Consider the following 26,348-nt stretch of genomic DNA (forward strand, 5'->3'; position numbering starts at 1 on the left):
AGGACCTCTATCGCCCAATGCAAGAATCAACTCAAAATGGATGAAAGACCTAAATGTAAAAGCCAGGACCACAGAACTACTTGAAGAAAATGTAGTGAAACATCTAAAGACCTTGTGGTAGATGGTGGTTTCTTGGACCTTATGCCCAAAGCAAGAGCAACACAAGAAAAAATAGATAAATGGGACCTCTTAAAAATTAAACACTTTTGCACCTCACAGAATTCTGTTAAAAGGGTGAAAAGGCAGCCAACTCAATGGGGGAAAATATTTGGAAATCACATATTAAATAATGTTTCAATATCCTTCATATATAGGGAGATGATACAACTCAAACAACCTGATTTAAAAATGGGCAGAAGAGGGAAGTGGTTGTGGCTCAACTGATAGAGCGTCCACCTACCATACGGAGAGCCCAGGGTTCAAGCCCAGGGCCTCCTGGCCCATGCGATAAGCTGGCCCATGTGCAGTGTTGCTGTGCTCAATGAGTGCTGTGTCATGCAGGGATGTCCCCCATGTAGTGGAGCCCCATGCTCAAGGAGTGTACCCCGCAAGGAGAGCCACCCCATGCATAAAAAGTGCAGCCTGCCCAGGAATGGTGCTGCACACACGGAGAGCTGATGCACCAAGATGATGCAACAAAAAGAGACACAGATTTCTGGTGCCACTGACAAGAATGCAAGCAGACATAGAAGAACACACACAGCAAATGGACATAGATAGCAGACAACGGGGGGGGGGGGGGGGGAAGGGAGAGAAATAAATAAATCTTAAAAATAGGCAGAAGACTTGACTAGACATTTGTCCAAATGAGAAATAAAAATGGCAAAAAATCACATGAAAAAAATGTTCAATTGCATTAGCGATTAGGGAAATGCAAATCAAAACTACAATGACATATCATTTCACATCTATTAGAATGGCCAGTATTAAAAAGACAGAGATCTAAAAGTGCTGGAGAGGATGTGGAGAGACAGAAACACTTATTCACTGTTGGTGGGAATGTAGAATGGTACAGCCACTGTGGAGAACTGTTTGGCAGTTCCTAAGGAAGTTGAATATAGACTTGCGACATGACCCGGCAATACCACTCCTAAGTATATACCCAGAAGAAGTGAGAGCAGTGACACGAACAGGTATCTGCATGCTGATGTTTACAGTTGCATTATTCACAATACCAAAAGATGGAAACAACCCAGTTATTTTCAACCGATGTTCAGATAAACAAATTGTGGTATATATGCAAAATGAAATATTTTGCAGCTATAAGAAGAAATGACGTAATTAAGCACATGACAATATGGATGAACCTGGAGGACATTATATCGAGTGAAGCAAGCCAGATACAAAAGGACAAATACTATATGGTTGCACTACTATGAACTGAATATATTGTGTAATCTCAAGGAATTAATAACCTGAATATGGGTCATTAGAAACTAGAATGAGGCTAGAGAATGGGAAGCAGAGGGTTAACTTGTGCAGAACTGATAAAAAGATGTGTGTTAATCTATGGAAATGAATAGAATAGGTGAATGCCCAACATAAGTCTGTAACAAGCAGCACTACTATTTAGGTATGAAAGTGGTCTAAAGTCATGTATATTACTAAAAGTAAAGGTAAAAAATATAATATGGAACTGTAGAGCATAGGAAAATCACATGTTAAATATGAATATGGGTAAAATTGCATATATAAAATTGTTTTTTGAAATTGAACAAATGTATATTACTACAAGATGTTAATATCAGACAAAAATTACGCTAAGTGAAAGAAACTAGGCACAAAGTACTACATATTGTACAATTCCATTTATATGAAATGTAAATATAAATCAATTTATAAAGATGAAGTTAGATTAGTGGTTATGTAGGGCTGGGAAAGGAATGCCAAGGGTGTCAAGTTTTTCTTTTTGGAGTAATGAACTGTTCTAAAATTTTTTGTAGTGATGAATGCACAACATTGTGATTACACTAAAAGCCACTGATTATGCCCTTCGAATGGTATGGCATGTGAATGCTCAATAAAGCTGCTTAATAAATAAATAATTCTGCAAAATAGAGAAATAGCAGCAATGTACAGCAAGGGAAGCACAGAGTGATCAAGGGGTGAAGAATGTTCTTGTTAGTTTGTTTTTTATTATTATTGTTGAAATAATGAAAATGCTCTAATGATGATTGAGGTGATGAATACACAACTATGTGCTTATACCAAATAGCACTGACTGTACACTTTGGATGAACTGTATGCTTTATTTATATGTATAAATAAAATTGATTTGTTAAAAAAATTAAAATAGGCAGCGGACTTGGCCCAGTGGTTAGGGCGTCTGTCTACCACATGGGAGGTCCGCGGTTCAAACCCCAGGCCTCCTTGACCAGTGTGGAGCTGGCCCATGCGCAGTGCTGATGCGTGCAAGGAGTGCGCCCCATAAGAAGAGCTGCCCAATGCAAAACAAAGTGCAGCCTGCCCAAGAATGGCGCTTCCCACACAGAGAACTGACACAGCAAGATGACGCAACTAGAAGAGACACAGATTCCCGTGCCGCTGACAACAACAGAAGCGGACAAAGAAGACGCAGCAAACAGACACAGAGAACAGACAACCGGGGTGGGGGACGGGGGGAAGGGAAGATAAAATAAATAAAATAAAATAAAATAAATAAAATAAAAATTAAAATAAATTTACTGAGTTTCTCTCATGGGAAAGAAATGTACCTTTATGCAACTCCTACAGTGGTTGAATGTCAGTGAATAAAACTTCTTTTTAAGTACTCTATAACAGTGGTTTTCCAAACAGGGATGTGCATCTGAATCACAGTGTATATTTTAGCCCTGATAGCCAGAACCTATTTTAAACCAAATGAAACAGAATCTCTAGATGTGCATCTCAGGTTTTGTTCCCAAAACTCTCAGGCCACTCGGAAGAATCATTACACTAAAATATACTATTTGAATGGCAGCAATAAATACAGGCAGCTTTCTAAAGTTTCTACTTCTGACATTATTACATGTTCTGAATTCAGGCAAATTTCATTGCATTATTTCATTAGCAAACCAAATAAATCCTTGAAATAACTCCTCAAAATATTTATTATCAGCTCCATTTTAGAGTAGGCCAGACAAAAGAAGCAAAGCCACTGGCCTAAAAACACCTATGTTAGCAACAACCTAAGGCTAAAATTTGAATTAGTTCGTCCCTACCAATCCAAGATCTACTGAGGCCTAAAATGAGTTAGGCACAGGATATTAAAAGATAAATGAATAAATAAGATGCTCACACAGGCATCCCAGAACCTGAGCCTCTGTCACCAAAAGGAAGATAAGGAAAAAAAGGTGCCACTAATTATCTGGTACCTCTGCCTGGAGATCTGAGATTCTGAAAAGATTCCTCTCCATAGATCAGAGCAGACCCTTGATGCTTCTCCCACTCTTCACCCCCAATCCCAATCAGGTGGTTCTCAATCTTGGTTTTATAATCACCTGGGAAATTTTTAATACTATAGTTACCAGGCCCACTCTAGACCAAATAAACCAGTATTTCTGGCCCTGGTATTTTTAAAAGCTTTCCAAGGAAGCAGATGTGGCTCAACCACACGGGAGATCCCAGGTTTGGGTCTCAGTGCCTCCTAAAAGAAGACAAGCAGATGCCACCTCCCACCACAACAAACTAGACTCCGTCCCCGCCACAACAAGCAGAGGCCACAAGCCAGCAGAGGCCACAGCCAGCAGATGCTGCAGCCCACAGGGAGCAGATGTGGCTCACTTTGTTGGGCACCCCCCTCTCATGGGGGAGGTCCCAGGTTCGGTTCCTGATACCTCCTGGAGAAGGCAAGCAAACAGTGAGCAGACAGACAAGTGAACCATCTGGTGGAAGGGGGATAAATAAAGAAAAATAAAGTTAAAAAAAAAAAAATCAAACCTTGCTTTAAAAAAGAAAAGCTTTCCAGGTGTTGTTATTGTGTATACAGTGGTCCACAGTGGATGAGAATCAATGTCTCAATTTCTCATATTTTCATTATCTAAAAAACCGGATCTGAAATTAACTCAAATTACTCCAGGGAATAGACCGTCATTCATAGCAAGCTAGCAGAGAGCAGAAAGCACTTAAAAAAATAACCATAATACAAGCCAAAAACCCAAAGAGAAAGACAAATTAAGTACCATCTAAATTCAGAGGTAGGAATTATTACTTCCAATTGAGGCAATCAAAGAATTTCTTAGTATACAAATCTCAAAGATTGAGTAAGATTTAAAGACAAGAGACACAAGCAAGTCTAAGGAACTAACCTTGTGAAAAGGTTAACATGGATATCTTCCAAAAGAGCTTGAAGTTTAGTCTCAGCCTCATTTTCAGCAACCATCAGCTTTTCTCCAGTATCTCGTCGGACAGCTATAAACTGACAATTCTTCATATCACGTGGCCCAACTTCAAGTCTAATCGGAACTCCCTATAAAACACAAAGGACCATTAAAAGCATAACCAGCCCTGAATCGCAACAGAGTTGCAACACCTACTCTCCAGTCCTTTGGTCTCACCCAGGACAAAAAACAGGGAGATAGAGGAGTATGGACAACCACCACCCCAAGGAATGGAGAGAGTCTACAACTGCAAGCAGGAGAGTCCCATCCACGGCCCTATGCGTTCGCAGCCCTCTCTCAATTAGAGGTGGAGTGGGCAGCACCATTCCAGAACCCTCAGGATTGGGGAATGCTATGGACTAGAGTGGATTTACTGATATTCAACTATAGACTTATTGTGATTCTAGCAATGGAAGAAATTATATCACTGATGTGGAGACACTGGCCACTGGAGGTTCTGAGGGCAGGGAGAGGAAAAAACAGGTACAATACGGGGGCATTTTTGGGACTTGGCAATTGTCCTGAGTGACACTGCAATGACATATACATGCCATTATATATCTTGTCATAACCTCAGAATTGTGTGGGAGTGTACATTACAATGTAAACTTTAATCCATACTTAGTGGCAATGCTCCAAAATGTGTTCATCAATTGCAATGAACGTTCCTCACTAATGAAGGATGTTGTTAATGTGGGAAAATGGGGGTGGTGTGGGGAGCAGGGCATATGGGAATCTCCCTATATTTTTTATGTAACATTTATGTAATCTAAGTATCTCAAAAAAAAAAAGAGGCATAACCAAACAAGAAAAAAACAAAAACAAAAACCCATAGGTAATATTCCTTAGATATCACAGAAACCTATGCCAAATAAGAAGGCATAACCCTAAGAAAAAAATCTAGTGCCTGAGTAGTTCTGAGCAAAGGAAACTCTCGAGTAGAAATAATGAGGGTAGTTGTTTAGATCAGCATTCCCAACTTTTCTCACATAATAGCACACCTAGAAAATTCTATTTGTATGGTACACTGGGGTAAACAGAGGCTTCCTGAGGCTAAAGTTAGCGCACTATACTAAGAAGATCAGTACCGTGGCACACCCATCACTCATTCATGGCACAGCTTCAGAAGTTCTAGCTCTGGATACGTTTATCTTTAGCATATATCAGAATCAGCTGGAGGATTTGTTAAAGCAGACTGCTGTCCCCCAACCCCAGAGTTTCCTTTACAGTAGGTTAGAGGATGGGCCCGAAGAATTTATACCTCTGCTAAGTTCCCAGAGATGCTAATGCCGTTGGTGCTGAGACCACCCTCAGAACCACTGCCCTATGCCATCTGATTTTACAAAGGAACTTAAGGACTGAATATACGCCATTTAATTCCTGTGGATGTTCCATCTTTCTGAACGCATATAATGACTGCTCCAGGAGGGGATTAAAACTTCTAATGCTTAAGGGAACCTAATTGTTAGGACTGAGAATTGTACCTGGAAAACAGTAGGTTTTTCTTTTTTTCTCTTTTTTGAGTACATGATCCTACAACTCTAATTTGGACACTCAAGGCACAAGTTAGCAGCTTGTAGATATGGTTTGGCTTCTTAATGATTATGGGAAAAATTTTAAGTGTTACTCTGGAAATTCTGATTTATACCTAGAGATGACTTTATAAAATGATATAATAATAAACACCTTGAAACAAACTATTATGCATTATAATTTTATGCATTATAAAATATTACATTATTTTATTGTCTTCATTTATTCATCCAATATATTGTGCATGCATTTACAAGGAGTACTAAGTGCAATGAGATTAAAAAGATAAAGAAGGAATATATCCCATCACCAAAGAGTTTTATGTTTTGTATGGAAGATAAGGTATGCATACAAATAACAAAAATAATTTCAGAAAGTTAGAAGCAGGAAATGACTCCTCAGGTGGGAGAGAGAAAAAAAGTTCCATGATGGAGTGATACTGGGAAAAGGCAAAAACTACTAAAAAAGGAAATCACTAAATCTGAAGAATATTCTATATAATAACTGATCTACATTTTACAAAAATTTCCATGTCATGAATGACAAAGAGAAGGTAAGGAACTACCTCTGACTAAAAGGAATCTAGAGAGACATGCCGAACGAATGTATCAGGACTGAAAAGGGAGAGAGCTGTGGTGGCCTAGAACAGAGTAAGAGTGTCAGAGCCTCAGTGGGCTGCAGTTCTCCACACATGAGAAGAGTCTGGCACGGAGTGACAGAGCACAGGTGGGATGAGGAGGGGAGTGGTTGGCAATGGAAATGGGAGTGGAATTACATACAGGACTCGTCCAGTGAATAAATATACTAAGGATATATATATATATATGAAGGATAACCAGAGCTAGATTTCTCACTATCAGAAAAGGGAATTACAAATATGGAATGGGGGGGAAACTGAGTCTGTAGTCTTTTTTAATGGAATTAAAGTAATGACTTGAATTCATGGTTTTCACCATGTATGTATAAATAAGGAAATATAGGTGGAAATTTGTGAGTATATGTATGTATATCTAGACATATACATATTCCCAGGACTGTCTACTGACAAGGCTTTAAAGTAGTGATACACCAACAACAATGAACATACCCAGATGCCAGCTTCTAAACACCCTTCTTCATAAAAAAGAACCATACTTCTTAGAGACAGGGCTAATTCCAAGGTTGGGGCAAGGAAAGGAAAAGATGAGACTATAATACCTTATTGTACTAGAAAGCAAAAAAATCTCAGAGAATAATGGGGACATGCCAAAAGAACACAAAAACCAGTTTTAAGGAATCCTACCAGTCAAATAAGACACACTTTGAGCATCAAAATTAATAATGATGGTAAAAGATCATTACCCACTGAATAATACTGGAAACCATGGATCCATAAAGATAGAAATAAACAATGAAATACATGAGTTGAAAGGTTAATAAGATATGTGATGGGCCAAGATGACGATAACCAAAGAAAAACTGAGGAACTGTTCCACAGTGAGAAAGACTAAAGAGAAGTGATAGTTATATGCAACAGGCAATTCTCAAATAGACGCTTTTGCTGTAAAGGATATTAGTAGAATGGCTGTCAAAACCTGAATGGTTTCTAGGATTAGATATACCAATGTTACTGTCCTGATTTCGTTGATTATATTTGATCATGTAGAACATTTTGAAGGGTCATGGAGCATCAGATTAGCATCTTACAAATAGGTAAGGGAAACAAATTCTTTGCACTGTACTTGCTCTATTGTAAGTCTTGACTGTTTCAACATAAAACCTTTTTACAATCCAGACAGAACAAATAACACAAGCAAAGATAGAGAGACTACGGGAAAAAGAGAGAAAAAGGCACGTGAAATGGGATAAAGGAAAATAAAAGTTGGAAAGGTAATATGAAGCCAAATCACAGATGAGGCAAATACTTTTGTTGGTATTTTTTCTAAATAACTAGTTATGAAATTACTGTGAAGCCCTTGTTTAGTCTTTAATTTTTCTTTTCAACTGCACCACAAAATTCTCTTAATCATTCAAAACAGTAAAAATAAAAGTAGTTATAGTTACTTTATTCATATTATTTCCTCCTTTATATTCTCATTAAACAGGACAAAGAATTGTGGGGGTTGCTGGGTCTGGGTTTGGCAACCAAACCACCCTATTACCTCATTTACAAATCTGAGTGAATTGCACCATACATACATACATACATACACACATAAGTGTGTACTGTATATGTATGTATATGAAGCAAACATACATACTTCATAAAGTTTATCACTGCCAAATACATATAAATCTATATATTCCAAATGTCCTCTTTCTTAAGGAATTTCTGGACTAAAATGAACTAAAAAGATATTAAAAAGTACTAATAGTGAAACTCTCTTTCCCAGTGTTCTTTAATTTTGGACATCAAATTTGGGATTGAGTTGCCTTATTTTATTTGCTAAGGCATGTGGACAAAGAAAGCTGTAGCAGACTCAACTCATACTAAGACTGCCCCCTCTCCACAGGGTATAAGTTCTCCAGGTACTTAAAAAAGAGTAACTGAAAGGAAGACAAGTCAGTCTCAGGAGGAATGAAATTAAAAAGAAAGGAAAACAGCTATAAGTTAAAAAAAAAAAAAAAAAAAGGAATTCATGGAGAAATTACGCAGAGAAAACATTCATCTTTAAAGTCTTCATTAAAGGTAGGAGAAGGTATAAAGGAGAAAGCCTATTACATAAAGGGAAGCAATATTAGTACAATTACTATTTTTCAGCACAGAAATTTACCTCAGGAACCATTTACAACCAATAAGGTGATAAATATTAGCAACTTGGTAACTGCAGATGTATTAATACTAAATAATTTCAATATTGCTAAGCTCTCATACTTGAAAGCTTGGAGCTTACCCCATTTACAGAAGAACACACAGTGAATGGACACAGAAAGCAGACAACTGGGGGCAGGGGGTGGGGAAGGGGAGAGAAATAAATGAAAAATAAATCTTTGAAAAAAAAATGTTAAGAGTCCAGAAGTTTGACTTATATAAATTTCTGACATTTTAGTATACTAACATATGAGGTATATTAATCATACACAAGGTCTTCAAGATCATTTTTATTCTAATGTAATAATTAAAAACAAACTTCCACAAAAACTATTCTAAATTTTAGGTATTGATATTACAAAGCTGTGAACTGTGTAGGTGCTCAATACTTGTTTAAACAAGAAGGAAAAGTATCTGCTTCCACAAAAACTATTCTAAATTTTAGGTATTGATATTACAAAGCTGTGAACTGTGTAGGTGCTCAATACTTGTTTAAATAAGAAGGAAAAGTATCAAATTAGAGAAGAGTGAAGAAAAAGCTTTACGTTTTAGAAAGTCATAGGTAGAATAAAGAAAATCTAAATCCAAACTGGGGGTGTGGGGGTAAATGACACAACTGAGGAATTTACCTTGAGCTCCCAGTGATTGAATTTCCAACCTGGTGAATAGTTATCACGCAAATCAGCTCTAACACGTATGTTAACACTGAGTAGCCGTTTTCGATAATCATTGCATTTTGCAATCAGGGCTTCTTTATCTTCTTCAGAAAGTGCATTCGTAATGCCACAAGGAATAACTACCACCTAAAACCCAGCAAAATGTTCCAAATTTATAGAAACAACAGCATACAGAGTAATTAAGTCATATAATCATATAATATCCAGTAGTCAAAATCTACTAGTGACTATAAAACTTAACACAAATCAACTTGTGTGGGTTTTAGTTTACATGTAATGTCTACCAGTTAGCTGCAGATTTTGTGTCCATGCTAAATGCATTTTGATTTGACCTACAATATTTCATTTAACCTATTACAAATCATTTCATAGTGATTTTTTTTGAACAGTAAATGATACAAATGATGTACATAGTTACACAATACTAAGGTATGGCCTGTACCCTAAGCTGAATCAGCAAAATCCACTCAAAGATACTCAGAGAAAGAAACCGAAATACCTTCCTTACCTGAACGCAGGCCACACGGGGTGGTAACACTAAGCCCATGTTGTCCCCGTGAACCATGGTCATAACACCAAGAGTGCGCGTTGACAGGCCCCAGGAGTTCTGATAGGCAAACTGCTTCTCTCCTGGTGCCTTTGGATCTTCAAAAACGATTTCAAACATTTTAGAAAAGTTTTGCCCTAAATGATGGGATGTTGCTCCCTATAATAGAGAAAGAAACACAGGCTTTCACTTCAATAACCTAGTAAGCCTTTGAAGATGACTACTACAAGATCACATATTTTAAAAGGACACTAGACTAGTTTTATAGTCCTTATTTTTTTATATTAAAGATGGTTTCAAAAAATAAGCATAACTAATATAAGAAGAGACCAAGATTAGTCAAAACACTAAGGGGACTGCTCTGGAGCACCTATCACTGGAATAATTTACCTGAAAGGAAGCTAAAAAGGAATCTGTGCACTGGTAATTCAGGAGCAAGCCATGACCAAGAATAAAGACTAGGGAAGTGGACTTGGCCCAATGGATAGGGTGTCCGTCTACCACATGGGAGGTCCGCGGTTCAAACCCCAGGCCTCCTTGACTTGTGTGCAGCTGGCCCACACACAGTGCTGATGCACACAAGGAGTGCCCTGCCTCGCAGGAGTGTCCCCCATGTAGGGGAGCCCCATGTGCAAGGAGTGCGCCCCGTAAGGAGAGCCGCCCAGCACAAAAGAAAGTGCAGCTGCCCAAGAATGGCGCCGCACACACGGAGAACTGACACAACAAAAAGATGACGCAACAAAAAGAAACACAGATTCCTGGTGCCACCGATAAGGATAGACATGGTCACAGAAGAACACATAGCTAATGGACACAGAGAGAAGACAACTGGGGGGGGGGGGGGGAGGGAGAAAAGTAAATAAATAAATAAATAATCTTAAAAAAAAAAAAAAGAGTAAAGACTACATAAATGACCTTGGAGATTTACGGGAATAGGATAACTTGGTCTCAGAAAGCACATTAAATACTTATTTTCAAAAGTTTCTACATCTCTGGTAAGAGAAGATATTTTTGGATGTATCTATTGGCTCTGCACAGTCACCAAATAGAATCCTACAATGCAGTCTGATACCTGGATGGCTCTTCCATTAGCAGATACAAATGCTTCTACTGTAGTTGTATAGTCTCCTCCTGCAAACTTCTCCTTTTCAGTCTTTCTTCCTTTTACAACAGGAATTGCCAGGAGTTCTTCATACACCTGAGCGTATAAGTCAAGTATCTGCAAGACCTGTAACAGTATTTTAAGCATAAATGTGTTTACATTTAGGGTATATTTATGAATAAAGACCTATAAAACAGCACAATTTAGAACTGTTGGGAAAAACACTTCAAACAATACAAATCTTTTTAATGGAACTGTTAAAGAAGCCAGTTTGAATTTATTAAGGAAGACATTGAACAAAACAGTTCAACTTATAGTTGTTTACTAAATGCACACTATGTAAACAGCACTGCATTACTTACAGATGAAACAAAAAGCAGAGCTTGGACATAGAAACAGAACATTATTAATATGGAGACAACTTTTCATACCTCCTCTGCTGCTTCTTCAAAAGTAGCAAAAGCACTATGTCCTTCCTGCCAGAGGAATTCACGAGTACGAAGGAAAGGCTGAGGATGCTTGAACTCCCAACGCTGTCAGAGGCAAGAATACAATTTGGTCGTTATAGATGGTTTTTTGACTTTCATTAACAACTTTACATGCTAAGTAATCAGAGAAATAGCTCTGACCAAAAGTATGTTAAAAATGCTTCCATACACCCAATCTTTGAAATATGAAAATAAGGAAAAACGGAACACGTTTTTTAAAATAAAAAAACAAAACAAAATGAGTAAGAATAAAGAATGCAGGAAGAGGTGTGTACCTACCACCACGTTGCACCACTGATTGAGTCTGATAGGCAGGTCTCTGTGTGACTGCACCCATTTTGCATATGCAGGATACATTACTAAAAAGACAGAGGAAGAGAGGCAGAATTAGTCATTTAAGATTGTGTTTCTCCTTGAAGTGCAGTTAATAGGAATTAAAATGTTGTATTCATGTAAATGTGTTTCTAATGCCTGTGGTAAGTGAATGGTATTAAACTTGACCATACTTTACCATACTTCACAATTGAGATTTGCATTTAACATTTAATTTGATATCTTTGATTTAGTTTCGCTTGTTGGTTTCTAAAAATACCTAGGACATTAGCGTATATCCCAGGCTCTATGCTAAGCTCTTCACCTTCAGAACACTATTCAATTCTCACAGTCAATCCACAAAGTAGAGATTATCTCAATTTAAAAGATGTGGAAGCTGAGCATAAAGTAGTTAAGTAACTTGATGAAGCCAGCATGGTTACGTGCTAGAAACAGAATCTAGATTAGCACTATCTGACGGAATGCTCAACAGATAATATTGCTTATCAGAAAGCTCTAAAAACTGGGTTTCAGAGACATGAAATATTGAAATTTGCAAATGTGAATTTATGAACACTGAACCACATAGGTTCATTCTGATAATCAGATTAATTTACTTATTATGTTAAGATTAGTCTTTTTCAATATATTTTTCTAATTAAAAAGTGATATGCTCAGGTAAAGAAAATTCAGAATAGATAATAAAGTACAAAGGATAAAGTTAAATTCAACTATAATCCCATACCCAGATAAACATATGCTAGTAACTTTTTCACTTTTTTATATATCCAGAGTTCGAAGGTTCTTGCCATGAATGGCTAATTAAGTGAAAGGGTCTATCTTATCATAGCATATATATGATTATTTATAAACAGTTAAAAAAACAACAAATCTGGTATATGAAAAAAGCTGGTAGCATTATTTTTATAATACATTATTCTTATATGATGTAAAATTAGACATCAAATAAAGAGCAATGTAGTCTGTAATTCACAATGAATATTTACCGAGAATAAAATTCTATACAACCTAAGTTTGCATTCAATCTTTATCAATATCCATTAAAATTCATCAACAAGGATTATAAGTATCATGAAATAAGAGCTGGGGAAGCTAATGTTTCAAATAAGCTTTCTCCTGACTTCGAGGCCCATCCTCACCTGTTTCACTAGTAGGACGGACAGCAATTGGTTCTGCCAATTCCGTTTTGCCAGATCTTGTAACCCAAGCAACCTAGCAAGATAAAATAATTTTTCATATTTTTTTTCAACAGAATTTCATATAATTTTTTTCAACAGCATTTGAGCAACATACAAATCCAAGCAAATTTTCTATATTTCAACTAAAGGCATGTTCATAATTGCTGCTCTTGGCTGTAAGAAAAGGTACATACTTACTGACTTCCTAGATAATTTAAAAAATAAAAACCAGTTGATTAGTTAACAGGGAGAGCATCAATGTGCCATAAAGGCAGAAACAGAATTTTTTAAAAATGGTTTTATATTTTTCTAAATTTGTAGTTACATATTTGCCTTTTAAATTACTATTCAGGTATGAACTAAAAATGTTCTTTTGAGTTTCTGAGAGAAAACTATAAAAATAAAGCAAGCTAACTTACCTCAGGGGCAAAGTCAGCAATATGAGTCTTCTCTTTCTCTAATGCCCCTTGAGATACAAACATGGGGAAATAGCAATTTTCAACACCAAGTTTCTTGATCTCAGCATCAAAAAAGTCCTTGATGGATTCCCAAATGGAATATGCCCAGGGACGAAGAATATAGCAGCCACTTACATCATAGTATTCAATCATTTCTGACTTTGTGATGACCTTTTAAAGGAAAAATATATTCTTTAAAGCCTATGTTGAACGAAGAACATAGTACAACTGGCAAAAGTATGATATACAAACTTCATGTCTGGAAATTACCACTGGAGATACTCTTTTACTTTTTTTTAAGTACCAGGGATTGAACCTGGAACCTCATACACAGGAAGCAGGTGCTCAACAATTGAGCTACAATCCCTACCCACAATTATTTTTTTTTGATACATACTCTTGATGTGGAAGGTCATAATGGAAGTATAATAGACCTTCCTATACTGAGAAAGAGCATATAAGGGATCTCTAAACTCTTGAGAAGACCTGAATTCACCTTGCCCCTGCAATTTACTATCTCTGTGACTTTGGCCGAGTTGCTTTAGCGCAACAGAAAAGAAAATCTCAATGCCTATTAATACGTATACTTCTCAATCCACACATCCTTTATGTAAACATGCTTCAGAAACTGTGACATGTTAAATACAGTATTATACAATATTACCATTATATTTGTGCCTAGACTTGAAAATCTAAACATAAAACCATCATTGAGAAATTTTAAGGCACGAAAATCAACTGAATGCATACTCACTTGAGAATACCAATCTGCAAGATTTTCTTCCTTTTTTGCCTCAAGGCCCAACCTGCAGATAATAAAAAATGAAATATAAATCACTTCATTCAGAAGTTAGTTTTAGATTGAATGGAAATAAAAGTCCAAACCAGAGTAGTATTTCTTCAAGATGAGTTTTTATATATTTTTATCTCTTCTGTTTCATTCCCAAGATAGTATTTTTTAACCAAAAAAAGTTCAGTTACCTCTTAAATGACAGTGAGATCTTGTGCTGCCAAAAGTAGGAAAGCTAGGCCTAATGAAAGCTATGATTTGAATACAGAATCTCTTTTACAAAGCTCTTTTTAAGATAATGTAGTTATAATTAAGATAGAACCTATTTATACAGTATTCTTCCACAAAAAAAAAAACTCTTGTCATCCTCAGTCCTGACAAAATTATAGTTAATAGGATCAGTGGCTCACAAAGAAGTAATGAAAACAATGGCTATCCACACACATGTTTTCTACAAGTATTTCTTTAGATTATAGTCAGTACAAGTTTTAGAGATACCTGCTTTCAAAAGAAGCCAGATTTATCTGCAATAAAAACCTAGTCCAGATAATAACTCTTTTCTTGAAACAATGACAATTATTCAGGGAACTGTGGTCTCATGATTCTCACAGAAATATCCACGAATTAGTTACGTCCCACAAAAGATACATCTTTTTAGCATTTACAAACAAGGCTTTCTTGGTATAAAATTTTAATGTATTTTACATTTTCATTTTTCCTTGTTTCACTTTAACATATCTCAAAAAACATGAAAGCTTGCCCTTTCTTCCAAGCTTCGCATTCTACTTGAATATTTAGTAGAAGGTGAAAAGTGAGAAGTTCTCTTCCCTCTTCCACTATTCAAAACATCTACCCATCTAGTCAATAGGCAAAAAGAAAAAAACCACTGTTGTATTCTCTTATTTAAGGAGACACTGCCTGTATGGTGTGAGATGAGAAGCAGAATTTGAAATTCAGCTAAACAAATCTAAACCCACAGTATCTCAAAACAGTAGTTGCCAAAATGCAGCTAGAGATGGATCATATTAAATTCCAAGCTGCTAAAAGCTTTTTCTTAAGATACTAAAGAAAACCTATCACACATTTCACTCTATTTAGGAATAGGGAAGGAGGAGCAGGTAGGGATAGACATGGGAATTATGTTATTCATGCAGACTGGAATATCCTGAAAGATGGTTTATTCTCCTGTTTTGTCTTTAAATCAGCTTTGTTCTATATTTAAACTACCAAGTTTTAAAAATCTTAGAGAATGAAATTCTCATTTACCCCCACAAAAGATTTTTATTTGAAAAATCTGCTTAATGTGCAAAATAATATGTATAGTTGGGAAGGAAAAAAGAGACCTTAAACATGTTTGTATTACCTAGTACAATCAAATGGAAATCTCTTAGGATACCAAAGAAACTAATAACAGTGATTACCAATTCATTATGATAGGAAGGAACTGGGAAGATGGGAAACAAGGTAAAAGGGAGACGTCACTGAACTTTTTATTTCTGAGATTGTAAAGCCAATCGAATGTATTACCTATTTAGAAAATTAAATAAATTCAAAATTACAAAACCTATGAGCTGGCATTACAGTTTTAGCATTCTCTGACTTAATGCTATAGTTAAACTAACCAAAGTATGTTTGTTTCTTAAAAAATAATTTAGAGTTGAATTTATACAAAACTTGCTGCTTCACTTCAAATGAAGAGTCCATGTTTTATTACCTGGTCTGTTTCTTGGGCCCTTGCCCTTCTCCTGCTCCACCTGGTGCCAGCCCACCTCCTTGGCTCTTAGAAGAGTCTTTCTTTTGGCCATCATTTGGCTTCTGAGGCTTATTTTGTTTTTCAGATTTATTTTCTTTTTCTTTCTTCTTCTTGTCTTTGTCCTCGGCCCCAGTGGCAGAGAGAGGTTTGTACTCTACTCCTGTCAGAGACTTATACTGTGCCTTCAGCCCGAGGAGTTCTTGCACAGCCAGGTCTATTTGATCCTTTAGTTTAACATAAGAAAAAGAGAAGACAGTATTTAAATCACATCTCCATCTACCCACACTTAAATAAACACAAAGTCCAAAACTTCATGAACAGATTTCCAAACACAGTTAAAGGTGGAGTGTAAGGTAGGGGTGGGGAATGTTTAACATCTACTGAAAATAAATTTTTAAAATATTGTAAACGGAAAGAAATGTGCAAAAGAGTGACTGGAAGATAGTATCATCTTTAACTGCACTGTCCAAACCATAACCACTAGCCACGTGAATATTTACATTTACATTTAAATTAATTGAAATTAAAAATTTAGTTCCTTAGTCACAGTAGTTACATTTTAAGTGTTTAACATGGTTATTGAGTACTGAACTGGACAGAGCTGTTGCAGAATGTTTCTGTCATCGTTGGAAGTTTTACTGGACAGCACTGGTCTAAGACTTGCATTCTATGGTAATCTAAGTTAAAAGCTGCTGAATTGCACAAGTTTGACATTTTACAATTACAACAGATCCACATTATTCTCAGGTTCTGTATATGCATATCTGCCTATTTGCTAAAATTTATTTCTAACTCCAAAATCAATACTCGCAGTCCTTTTTGCCATCCTTTGCAGAGATACAGAGTAGTGTGTCTGACAAAACTTCCACCTGAGGTAGAACAAGGTGATGCTCGGCCTTTTTCTTTTTTTAAGATTTATTTCTGCCCCCCACCCCTCCCGTCTGCGCTCTGTATCCATTCACTGTGCATTCTTCTGTGTCTTCTCTTTAGGCAACACCAGAAACAATCCTGGGACGTTCTGGAGTGGGAGAGAGGTGCTCAGATCTCTTGTGCCACCTCAGCTCCCTGGTCTGCTGTGTCTCTTAATGTCTCTTTGATGCATCATCTTGCTGCGCCAGCTTTCTGCTCAGGCCAACTTGCCACAAAGGCCAGCACTCTGCATGGGCCAGCTCTCTGCTCAGGCCAGCTTGCTTCACCAGGAGGCCCCAGGAATCGAACCCTGGACCTCCCACATGGTAGACAGGAGCCCAATAACTTGAGCCACATCCACTTCCCTCTGCCTTCTTCTTGTGCCAGTTTTCGAGGATCCTTCTCATGTTACATTTTCACATTTTGTGCTTTTTGTCAATGGTTTTGCTATTTAAAATGGACCCCAAGCATGGTGCTTATGTGCTGCTTGGTGTTCCTAAGCATGAGGACATGTATCTTATAGACAAAATAATGTGTGTTAGATAACTTTCTTTCACACATGAATTATAGTGCTGTTGACTCTGAGTTGAACGTTAATGAAACAAGAATATATACTAAATAAGGTACCTTTAAACAGAAACACACATAAGATTATATAATGAACGGCTGATGAAAATGTTGCAACCATAGGCTCTCCAGGAACCTAACCATGTACTTCCTCTAGAAGCAATGGTTCAAGATAAGCTAATTCAGTGTTTGCGGTGACTTTACAGAACGTAACTACCACAGATAATGAGAATCACTGTACAAAGATGACAGTAGTCATGTTTGTATTACTGGTTAAACTTCAAAACCTATGACAACTTATTTTTTCTACTCAAATCAATCTGTACAGAAAATTTCTACTCTTATAAAGGTAACTAGCACAAACTCATCAGAGTTCAAAATAAAAGCTGCCATTTGAGTTTATTAGAACTTTCGGAGAATGACTCAAGCAGTAAGTATACCTTAAGGACTACATATAATGCGCCAGCACTTTGCTAGCGACTAGGTCCCTATTCACAGGGGAGAGAAGAGACAATTTAATAATTACAGTAGAGTATACTTAAGCATTAAGTCAGGGAGGGACAGGGTCCTAGGGGAATGTCTACTCAAATCTGAATGGGGAGAGAAGAGAGTTGAGAACTGAGATATGAAGAGAAATCAGCCATATGGTGGGGCAGAGTGTTCCACGCAAAGAAAACAGCCTGTGATGTAAAAGACAAAAACAAAAATAGCACACTAACCTTAGAGGCTTTCTCAGCTTTCAGTGATCGAACTACTTCTCCTTGAGAAGCTACTTTGTCAAAAAGTACTTTGGCTTCTGGTGTTTCTGGACCACTAGGCTCAGCACTTCTAGTTGGTCCTGAATCTGAATTTTGAGATAATGGTGGCTGACCAGGTATATACTCCTTTCCAGTTTTTTCTTTATATCGAGCTTTCAGGGAGAGTAAGCATTCTACAGCTTCATTCACTTTAGCCTTAGATAAATGAGAAAAAATAAATATTTAATATCTTATTTCTGAAAATTTCATTGTTATTTAAAAACTTTTCATCACCCCCAAAGTATTCCTAAAAAGAGGTTCATCATGGAGAAACTCAAGCACAAATTAGCCTCAAATAACAGATGAAAGTCAAAGAAATATTAAAATATAAATCACACACACCGTCTCATATATAAGCCATAAAAATAAAAATACACACACACAACATTATCACGTTCCATTATGCATATGTAAACAGGCAAATAAATTATAGAACATGCAAGCAAACTGTCAGAGTCCAAGTCCTGGATCTGTAAATTGTGGAATCAGTAAAACTGACTAAGGATAGCTCGATGGATTGGCTTGTACAAGCCTTACTTTCATTAACCTATTAAGCAGATACTAAATATAACACTAAAAAACACTGCAGTTTAGGCTTAACTAAAGAATAGTTACATAACCCTTGAATGGTATACTCAGCACAGCTGAGACACTTGTGACTTTAGTAGAGAAAGACAGCAGTGCAGGCCAAGGACCCAAATAGCTTGCCTTACCTGAAATGGTGGCACAATCTGACCACAGGTCAATTATTTTAGGGACCTTCAAGGCACCAATCAAAAAAAAAAAAATTCCTCCAAACTACCCTATCCAATTTTAATGCTAATTAAAACAATGCCCTAGAAAACAAAGTAAAAACCAAAGAGAAAGAAAATCTTTCCAGGAAGAATACTGAAATGTGGATCAGAGGAATGCAGGAAGTATTACCATACTTTTGAAGAATTTTAATCTGAAACACAGCAGATCCCGTTTCCTTATCCAATCTACTCTGATACAATGTCATGCTGCCTTTTGCGTCAGTTATACCATGCAACACAGAGGGAGTAAAGACAGGAGGAAATGTATAGGCAGAAGATGAGGGTAGGCTGTCTGATTTGTATTCCTGACCTGTTTATACTCTTTAAATTAAAAAGTATTTCCACAGCACTGAAATATATATATATATTTGAATGTGGTTAAAAAGGGGAAATTTTAGATCATATATATGCTATTAAATTTTTTTTAAAAATCCATAGGACTGTACAATACAAACAGTGAACTCTAAAATAAAACATGGACTATAGTTAATAACACAATTAGAAAAATATTCTTTCATCAACTGCAACGAATGCACCACACTAATGAAAGGTGTTAATAATAGGATGGTGGTGTAGTTTGGAGCTGTAGGTACCACAGAAAAACATGTTTTTAAATTTAATCCACTCCTGTGGTGTGACCCCACTGTACGTAGGGCATTTGATGATGTGATGTCAGTTAAGGCGTGGCCCACCTCAATCAGGGTGGTCTTAATCTTAATACTGGAGTCCTTTATAAGAGAATGAAATTCAGACAAAAAGAAAGCCAGAGGGAGCGGCCAGAAGCTGAACATTAAAGAATCTGGAAAAGAAGGGAGAATTTCTACCTCTACTTCAGCCAGCTGGCTTTTTCTGGGGAATTCACTGAAAACTGTCATCAGAGTTCCCACCTTGCAGCCTGCCCTATAAAATTTGCACCTGCCTATCCCCACAGTTTCAGGCCAATTCCCGGGAAAAAAAAATCTCATAATATTTACACAATATAGGTATCTCCCGTCAGTTGTTTTCCTAGGGAATCCTGACTAGTCCAGGTAGTATATGGTGACTGTATTTTATGCATGATTTTTCTGTAAACCTGCAACTTTCTCAGCAGAATCTACCTGATCCTAAAAAGGAAGACAAAGTTAGTTAGACATAAAAGAATCAACGGGGGAAGCAGACTTGGCCCAATGGGTAAAGGGCATCCATCTACCACATGGGAGGTCTGTGGTTCAAACCCTGGGCCTCCTTGACCCATGTGGAGCTGGCCCACGCACAGTGCTGATGTGCAAAAGGAGTGCCCTGCCACGCAGGGGTGTCCCCCGTGTAGGGGAGCCCCGTAAGGAGAGCCGCCCAGCGTGAAAGAAAGTGCAGCCTGCCCAGGAATGGCACTGCGTACACGGAGAGCTAGCTGACACAGCAAGATGACGAAAACAAAAAGAAACACAGATTCCCGTGCCACTAACAACAACAGAAGCGGACAAAAGAACACGCAGCGAGTGAACACAGAGAATAGACAACTGGGGGGCAGGGGTGGCGGGGGAGGGGAGAGAAATAAATAAAAAATAACAACCTTTTTATAAAGAATCAAGGGGGAAAAAAACTTCCCTAAGCTAAAAGAAAGGAATGCGGGAAAAGTTAAGGAATTTCCTGCAAGCATTTTTATAAAAAGAGTTTTACTTGAAAGACATTCCATTTTACACTATAAGAAGGTATATACTGAGTATGAAGTCACAAAAATTTTCCATGTCACACAAACAGAAAAATCCTTATTTGACAAGATTACAATTTGAAAAATTTTAAAGTGAAAATTAAGACAGGCAAAGCACTTCATCATTGAATGAGATACTCTAACACGTAGTGCACAACTGAAGGAAGGATAAAGAAAGAATCTCTCAATATTCTGTTTTGCTGGATTAAAAGGTATTTACAAGGAGAAACTGGATGGTATACTACTCAGTGTAGTATTATACAAAAGCAGAAGCTTAAAAACACTTGCTAATAGATTTTAAGTTTCTTTAATGAATAAAAACTATTTTAAACTAATCTAACATATGCCAATACAAACATCAAGTTTTCAATTAATTGTCAATGTTGATGAATGAGAAAGAAAACAGTCTACACAAAAGACTTCAGTAAAGGTTTAAGATGGAGATTTGAGGAAAATAAAAAGTGATTCGATCCATGATTGAAAATTGGGAAGGAAAACGGAGAAAATGGATGAGGACTCACCTGGCTACATTGAGAAGACATCAACTCTTTTTGTAGCAGTCACTAGATGGAAACATTTCTCCATGGGGAACAAAGGAAAACTAGTCCTTGATCAATGTAGGAAGAGAGGAAGAGAACCTTCCAAAATGGTCTGTGCATGTGCATTCTCAATGAGAAGAACTTCCTTAACACACTTTTTAAATCTCTGCCTATTTTTTCAACTCTAATAATGGTCTTCTGCCTTTGTTCCTTCTGAGCACACCTGAGAGAACGCGATCTGCACACATCAGTAATCGTGGCGCACCACGGCAGAGATCCCTGGGCACAGGGGTAGGGGTGGTGGTGGAATGGTAATCAGAACGGGAAATCCTTCCAAGCGGGGAAGAGGATGTGCTATTGCTTGTATCACATAAAAATATCTGCAGGAAATTTAGTGAACTAAAGATTTGCAGGTTTTTAAAGTAGGGCAATTTTTTTTAGTCAACTGGTTAGAAATCTGCTTTTAGTTTAAATATAACCTAAAGCTGAAAGAAATAGCCCAATTACTGAACCCTGATTCCAGGAGTCAGTATAACACAGTATAGAGCCCAGACTTGGAGTCAGACAACCATCTGGTTCATCTCAATTTTCCTACTATTTTTCTCTGACATAAATCATTAAAATGAATTCCTCAGATTTCCCTAGAAGATCTCTGTGCTGAAATAATTCATGTGAAGTGCCTTGTCTCACAATCTGTTTGCTATAGGATTTATATTTGTTTAAATTAAAAGCAGGTTTGCACTAAATATCAAATACAGACAGTAAGAACCCACTTCACTTAAATTCCTGACAAGAATCTCAAAAATCAGGAAGGTAAAGGATGGGTTTGTTACTCCTTATTTTCTCCCCTTGCAATCTTTATTTTTTGGTCTGAGAAGACCTGAGGTTATTTGGAGTTAAGGGTGAAAGAGGGGTAGGGGACATGGGGAGATGTGAATTTCAGGAACTGTTTACTAGAGAAAGGTGTATATCAATTTTCCCTTTCCTGATATTGTTATTTGGGTTTTAAAAACTAACACAGGGGAGTGGATATAGCTGAGTGGTTGCATGCCTGCCTCCCATGAACGAGGTCTTAGGTTTGATCTCTGGTATCTCCTAAAAAAATAAAAAATAAAAAAAGTACCTAATACAAGTATCTGCCCAACTGCCAAAGAAATCAAGATTTTTTTAAACCCACAGGCTGATTTTCTCTTAACTGCTTTTTCATGAAAACGTGATATAATCCATTAGCCCAATGGGAGATGAAGTAACTATTACTCTGAATATGGTTGCTGCTGTCACTACTAAACAAGAACTGTCACAGAATCTCAATGCACTCTATTCAGAATAAGAAATGTGAAGACAAAAGATCATTCCCTCAAATTATACCTACAAAGGGATCCATGGTTGGTGTCCAGGAGATAATGCAGAGTGTAAAATGCTTCCTGACCTCATCAGAGGAAAGGAAACAGCAAGGATTACTACCGGAAACCTACACATCTAGCAACCTTTATTGCTTGAAGCAAAATTGTTTTAGGTAATTCTGGCTCTGCAGGACCTCCACAGTCTCACTAAAGATAACAGACAGACAGACAAAAAAAAAAATTAATTCCAGGAACAAAATCTCCCAAAAGCATTTTCCTTCCTCAGCAGAGTTAAAATATTTTATGTGGCCAGACTGCCAATCAGATGTCTAGCAACTCATAAGTAAAGTACAGAGCTTTCCACCTCACATTTTCAGTCATTCTCCAACCTTACTCCAGGACACTGACGAGACAGCAGATGGCCACAGAACATTTCTGAAATCTCCTCCAGCCACGTTAAGGCAAACCCAGTGGTATACCATATTTCTCTGTATTTATGCCACAGTCCAGATTCTGTAATTTTTGGCAGCACATTGGGGACTGAATTATATTTAAATGCTGTTACAGGACTATTTACCTGATCATGTTTTAGAACTAAGCTGCTGTTTGAGTAGCACTATGTATCTTCTTTATTAATGTGCTCTTTCTCCACTGCAGATGCCATTCCCTTTTTGCCTCTTACTTCTTGCTTATAGTAAATAACTCCATTCTACACTAAGCTCTACAACCTACTTGGCTAAATGTTTTGCCTAAAGACATCACTGAAACAAGAATAAAATTTATATTTCAGTCAAAATTTGGTATCATCTGAAGGCTCCACTGTGAGGATTCTGAAACACAGAAGTATATAAAGCAATCACTGGTCAAAGCTTTTCAACAGGGAAGTGGACTTGGTCCAGTGGTTAGGGCGTCCGTCTACCACATGGGAGGTCCACGGTTCAAACCCCGGGCCTCCTTGACCCATGTGGAGCTGGCCCATGCGCAGTGCTGATGCGCGCAAGGAGTGCCCTGCCACGCAGGGGTGTCCCCCATGTACGGGAGCCCCACACGCAAGGAGTGTGCCCTGTAAGGAGAGCTGCCCAGTGCGAGAAAAAGTACAGCGTGCCCAAGAATGGCGCCACCCACACGGAAAGCAGACACAACAAGATGATGCAACAAAAAGAAACAGATTCCTGGTGCTGCTGATAAGGACAGAAGTGGTCACAGAAGAACACACAGCGAATGGACACAGAGAGCAGACAACTGGGGGGAGGGGGGAAAGAGAGAGAAATAAATAAAAAATAAATCTTTATTAAAAAAAAAAGGTTTTCAACAACCCATTGTTCCCTGAATATGCTTTGACCCTTCATATTTCTATGCCCCTGCAGAAGTTATCTTCTCACCAGCGATTCTCAAAGTAGTACAAGTATCACCTGGAAAACTGGTTAGAAACGCAGATGCATGGGTCCCACTACAAACTTTCTGAGCAGAAACTTGGAGGGGGCGGAGGGGTGAATTTCTGGTTTAACAAGGGCTCCAGTAGTATAGCTGGAATACCTTTCTCTGTACACTGTTCACCCCTAAATGGCTTCTTTTACTTCAAGACTATTTAAAATATTCTTGACCTACAATGATGTCATGACTCATTCCAGCATACTCACCTTTGGGGCTTTTTCAGCTTTCAGTTTACGAACGACCTCCCCTTGTGCAGCAACTTCATCATAAAGAGATTTACTTTCCAGAATACTTGCTGATGATTTAGAAGGGATATTCTGTACCACCACAGCAGGAGGATTTCCAGGTTTATATTCCTGGCCAGTCTTTCCCTTATATTCAGCTTTCAAAGCCAAAAGCTGTTTCACAGCTGCATCGATATCTTCCTTCGCTGCTTTCTTGGCTTTTAAGTCACGAACCACATCTCCTTGAGCAGCCACTTTGCTGTAAAGGGCCAACGAATCCTCAGCTGCAGCACAAGTGTTACTCAAAGAAGGTGCTGAGCTCCCATTAAAAGGAGCAGCTGTCTACCGAGGCAGAAAACCAAAAGTAAAATAATTCATGTTAAATGTCTTCCCACTAAATTACATCACACTGATTATTTTATGTTTTAAGTTAAAACAAGTTTTTAAAATTTTAATTCCTTAAAAAGTTTAAACGAATAACTCATTCTTAAAAATTTACCAGACCAAAATCATGAGAGAAGCAAACAAATGTAGAGACATACAGTTCTCACTGGAGCATTTTTATGATAATAAATAACTGAAAATAACCTGAACATCAGTAGGGAGCTAGTTAAATAAATTATTCTCCCATTTGATCTGAGAGTAAATCACTATTCAGCACTACTAGCTACTAGTTGAATAAGTTACTTACCTAAGCCTGTTTCCTTACTGTAAAAGGAGGATAGGAACTGTATTTAACCCATCAGGTTGTACCTCCCCAAAAGACATGTTGAAGCTCTAAGCCCTAGTTCCAACTGCGACCTTATTTAGAAATAGGGTCTCTGAGATATAATCAAGTTAAGAAGAGGTCCTGAGTTAGAGTGGGTCCTAATCCACCAAGACTTGTGGGTGTCCACAGAACAGGAGACACAGACACAGAGGGGAGGTGGCCACATGAAATACAGGAGTCAGAGGACAGCAGATGTAGCGCAAATGGTCGAGCGCTACACAGTGAGGTCCTAGGTTCAATCTCCAGTACCTCCTAAATGCAAAAACAAAATAAGCAAGCAAACAAACAAAAAAACCAACGCAGGGGAGCCAGTGTAGTGCCGGTTCCCAATATACAAGGTCTTGGGTTTAATGCCTGGCCTCAATACCTCAAGACAAAAAACGCCCACAAGAGTCAGAGAGTGGAATGCCAAGAATTGTTGGCAAACACCAGAAGCTAAAAGAGGCAAGGAAGGAGTCTCCTCTACAGATGAGTACGAACCAGGTGACACCCTGATTTTAGACTTTGAGACTCTTGAACTGTGAGCCAATAAATTTCTATTGTTTGTGGTACTTTGTTACTGCAGCTCAGGAAAACTAATACAACTTCTTTATCTAGATAGCTAAGAGGACCTTAAACTATAAGTGTTTCATTTTACAGGTGATTAGGTTCTGAAGCCAGCATGTAACACAAAAGGAATGTACATTCAAAATTTCCCCGTAATTTCTTAAATCACTGATAATTTACTATTTATTTTTGGTGAGATTATATATATATACAAACACTAATATGCATATATTAATGCATAATACTATAGAGTAAGGGAGGAATATAATAAAGGGAGCCATTCTGTAACCAGCACTGAAAATATATATATTTTTTGTCTTGCCATACATATTTCTGTAACATGAACTGACTCATTCATGGCCAGTAAATAGGCAAACAATGCCAGTGTAAAACTGAAAAACCACTCCACTTTGTATGTGATTTCTCCCAGTTTAATGTTTAATGTTCAACAAAGAAGCATACAGAACAAGTTTTTTCACAAGAGAAAGCTTTTGAAATACATGACAGTTTTAAGAAAAAGCTGAAACTCCTGCATAAGTGCCACCATAAAAGAATTAAGCTTTCCATTACATTATTGCATCTGATGAAGCTGCAAGTGAATATGAAGGAGCTTCAAAGACATATCAGAAAAGACAGAAAAGAAGCAGGGTACATCCTGGGTCAGACTTTTAATATGGTAATACTGTTCATCTCCCTTGGAGGCAAATACCCTCAGAAACCTATATATCAAA

General features: G+C 37.5%; 1 protein-coding gene across 2 annotated transcripts in view; it reads right to left on the reverse strand.

The window, feature by feature from the left end:
• The window catches only part of EPRS1 (glutamyl-prolyl-tRNA synthetase 1), a 97,726-nt gene that overhangs the window by 17,538 nt on the left and 53,840 nt on the right, over positions 1 to 26,348 (reverse strand). For both annotated transcript variants that reach the window (XM_004480233.5, XM_012520329.4), the window contains 12 exons: positions 24,285 to 24,644; positions 18,204 to 18,437; positions 15,970 to 16,232; positions 14,220 to 14,271; positions 13,427 to 13,636; positions 12,969 to 13,041; positions 11,776 to 11,855; positions 11,440 to 11,541; positions 10,979 to 11,134; positions 9,868 to 10,065; positions 9,312 to 9,485; positions 4,287 to 4,447 (listed from right to left, as the gene is read on the reverse strand). In XM_004480233.5, coding sequence (XP_004480290.1) covers positions 4,287 to 4,447; positions 9,312 to 9,485; positions 9,868 to 10,065; positions 10,979 to 11,134; positions 11,440 to 11,541; positions 11,776 to 11,855; positions 12,969 to 13,041; positions 13,427 to 13,636; positions 14,220 to 14,271; positions 15,970 to 16,232; positions 18,204 to 18,437; positions 24,285 to 24,644 — 2,063 coding nt within the window. The remainder of the gene's footprint in view (positions 1 to 4,286; positions 4,448 to 9,311; positions 9,486 to 9,867; positions 10,066 to 10,978; positions 11,135 to 11,439; positions 11,542 to 11,775; positions 11,856 to 12,968; positions 13,042 to 13,426; positions 13,637 to 14,219; positions 14,272 to 15,969; positions 16,233 to 18,203; positions 18,438 to 24,284; positions 24,645 to 26,348) is intronic.

This window comes from Dasypus novemcinctus, chromosome 13 (genome assembly GCF_030445035.2).
Source record: "Dasypus novemcinctus isolate mDasNov1 chromosome 13, mDasNov1.1.hap2, whole genome shotgun sequence".
Taxonomy (NCBI): Eukaryota; Metazoa; Chordata; class Mammalia; order Cingulata; family Dasypodidae; genus Dasypus; species Dasypus novemcinctus.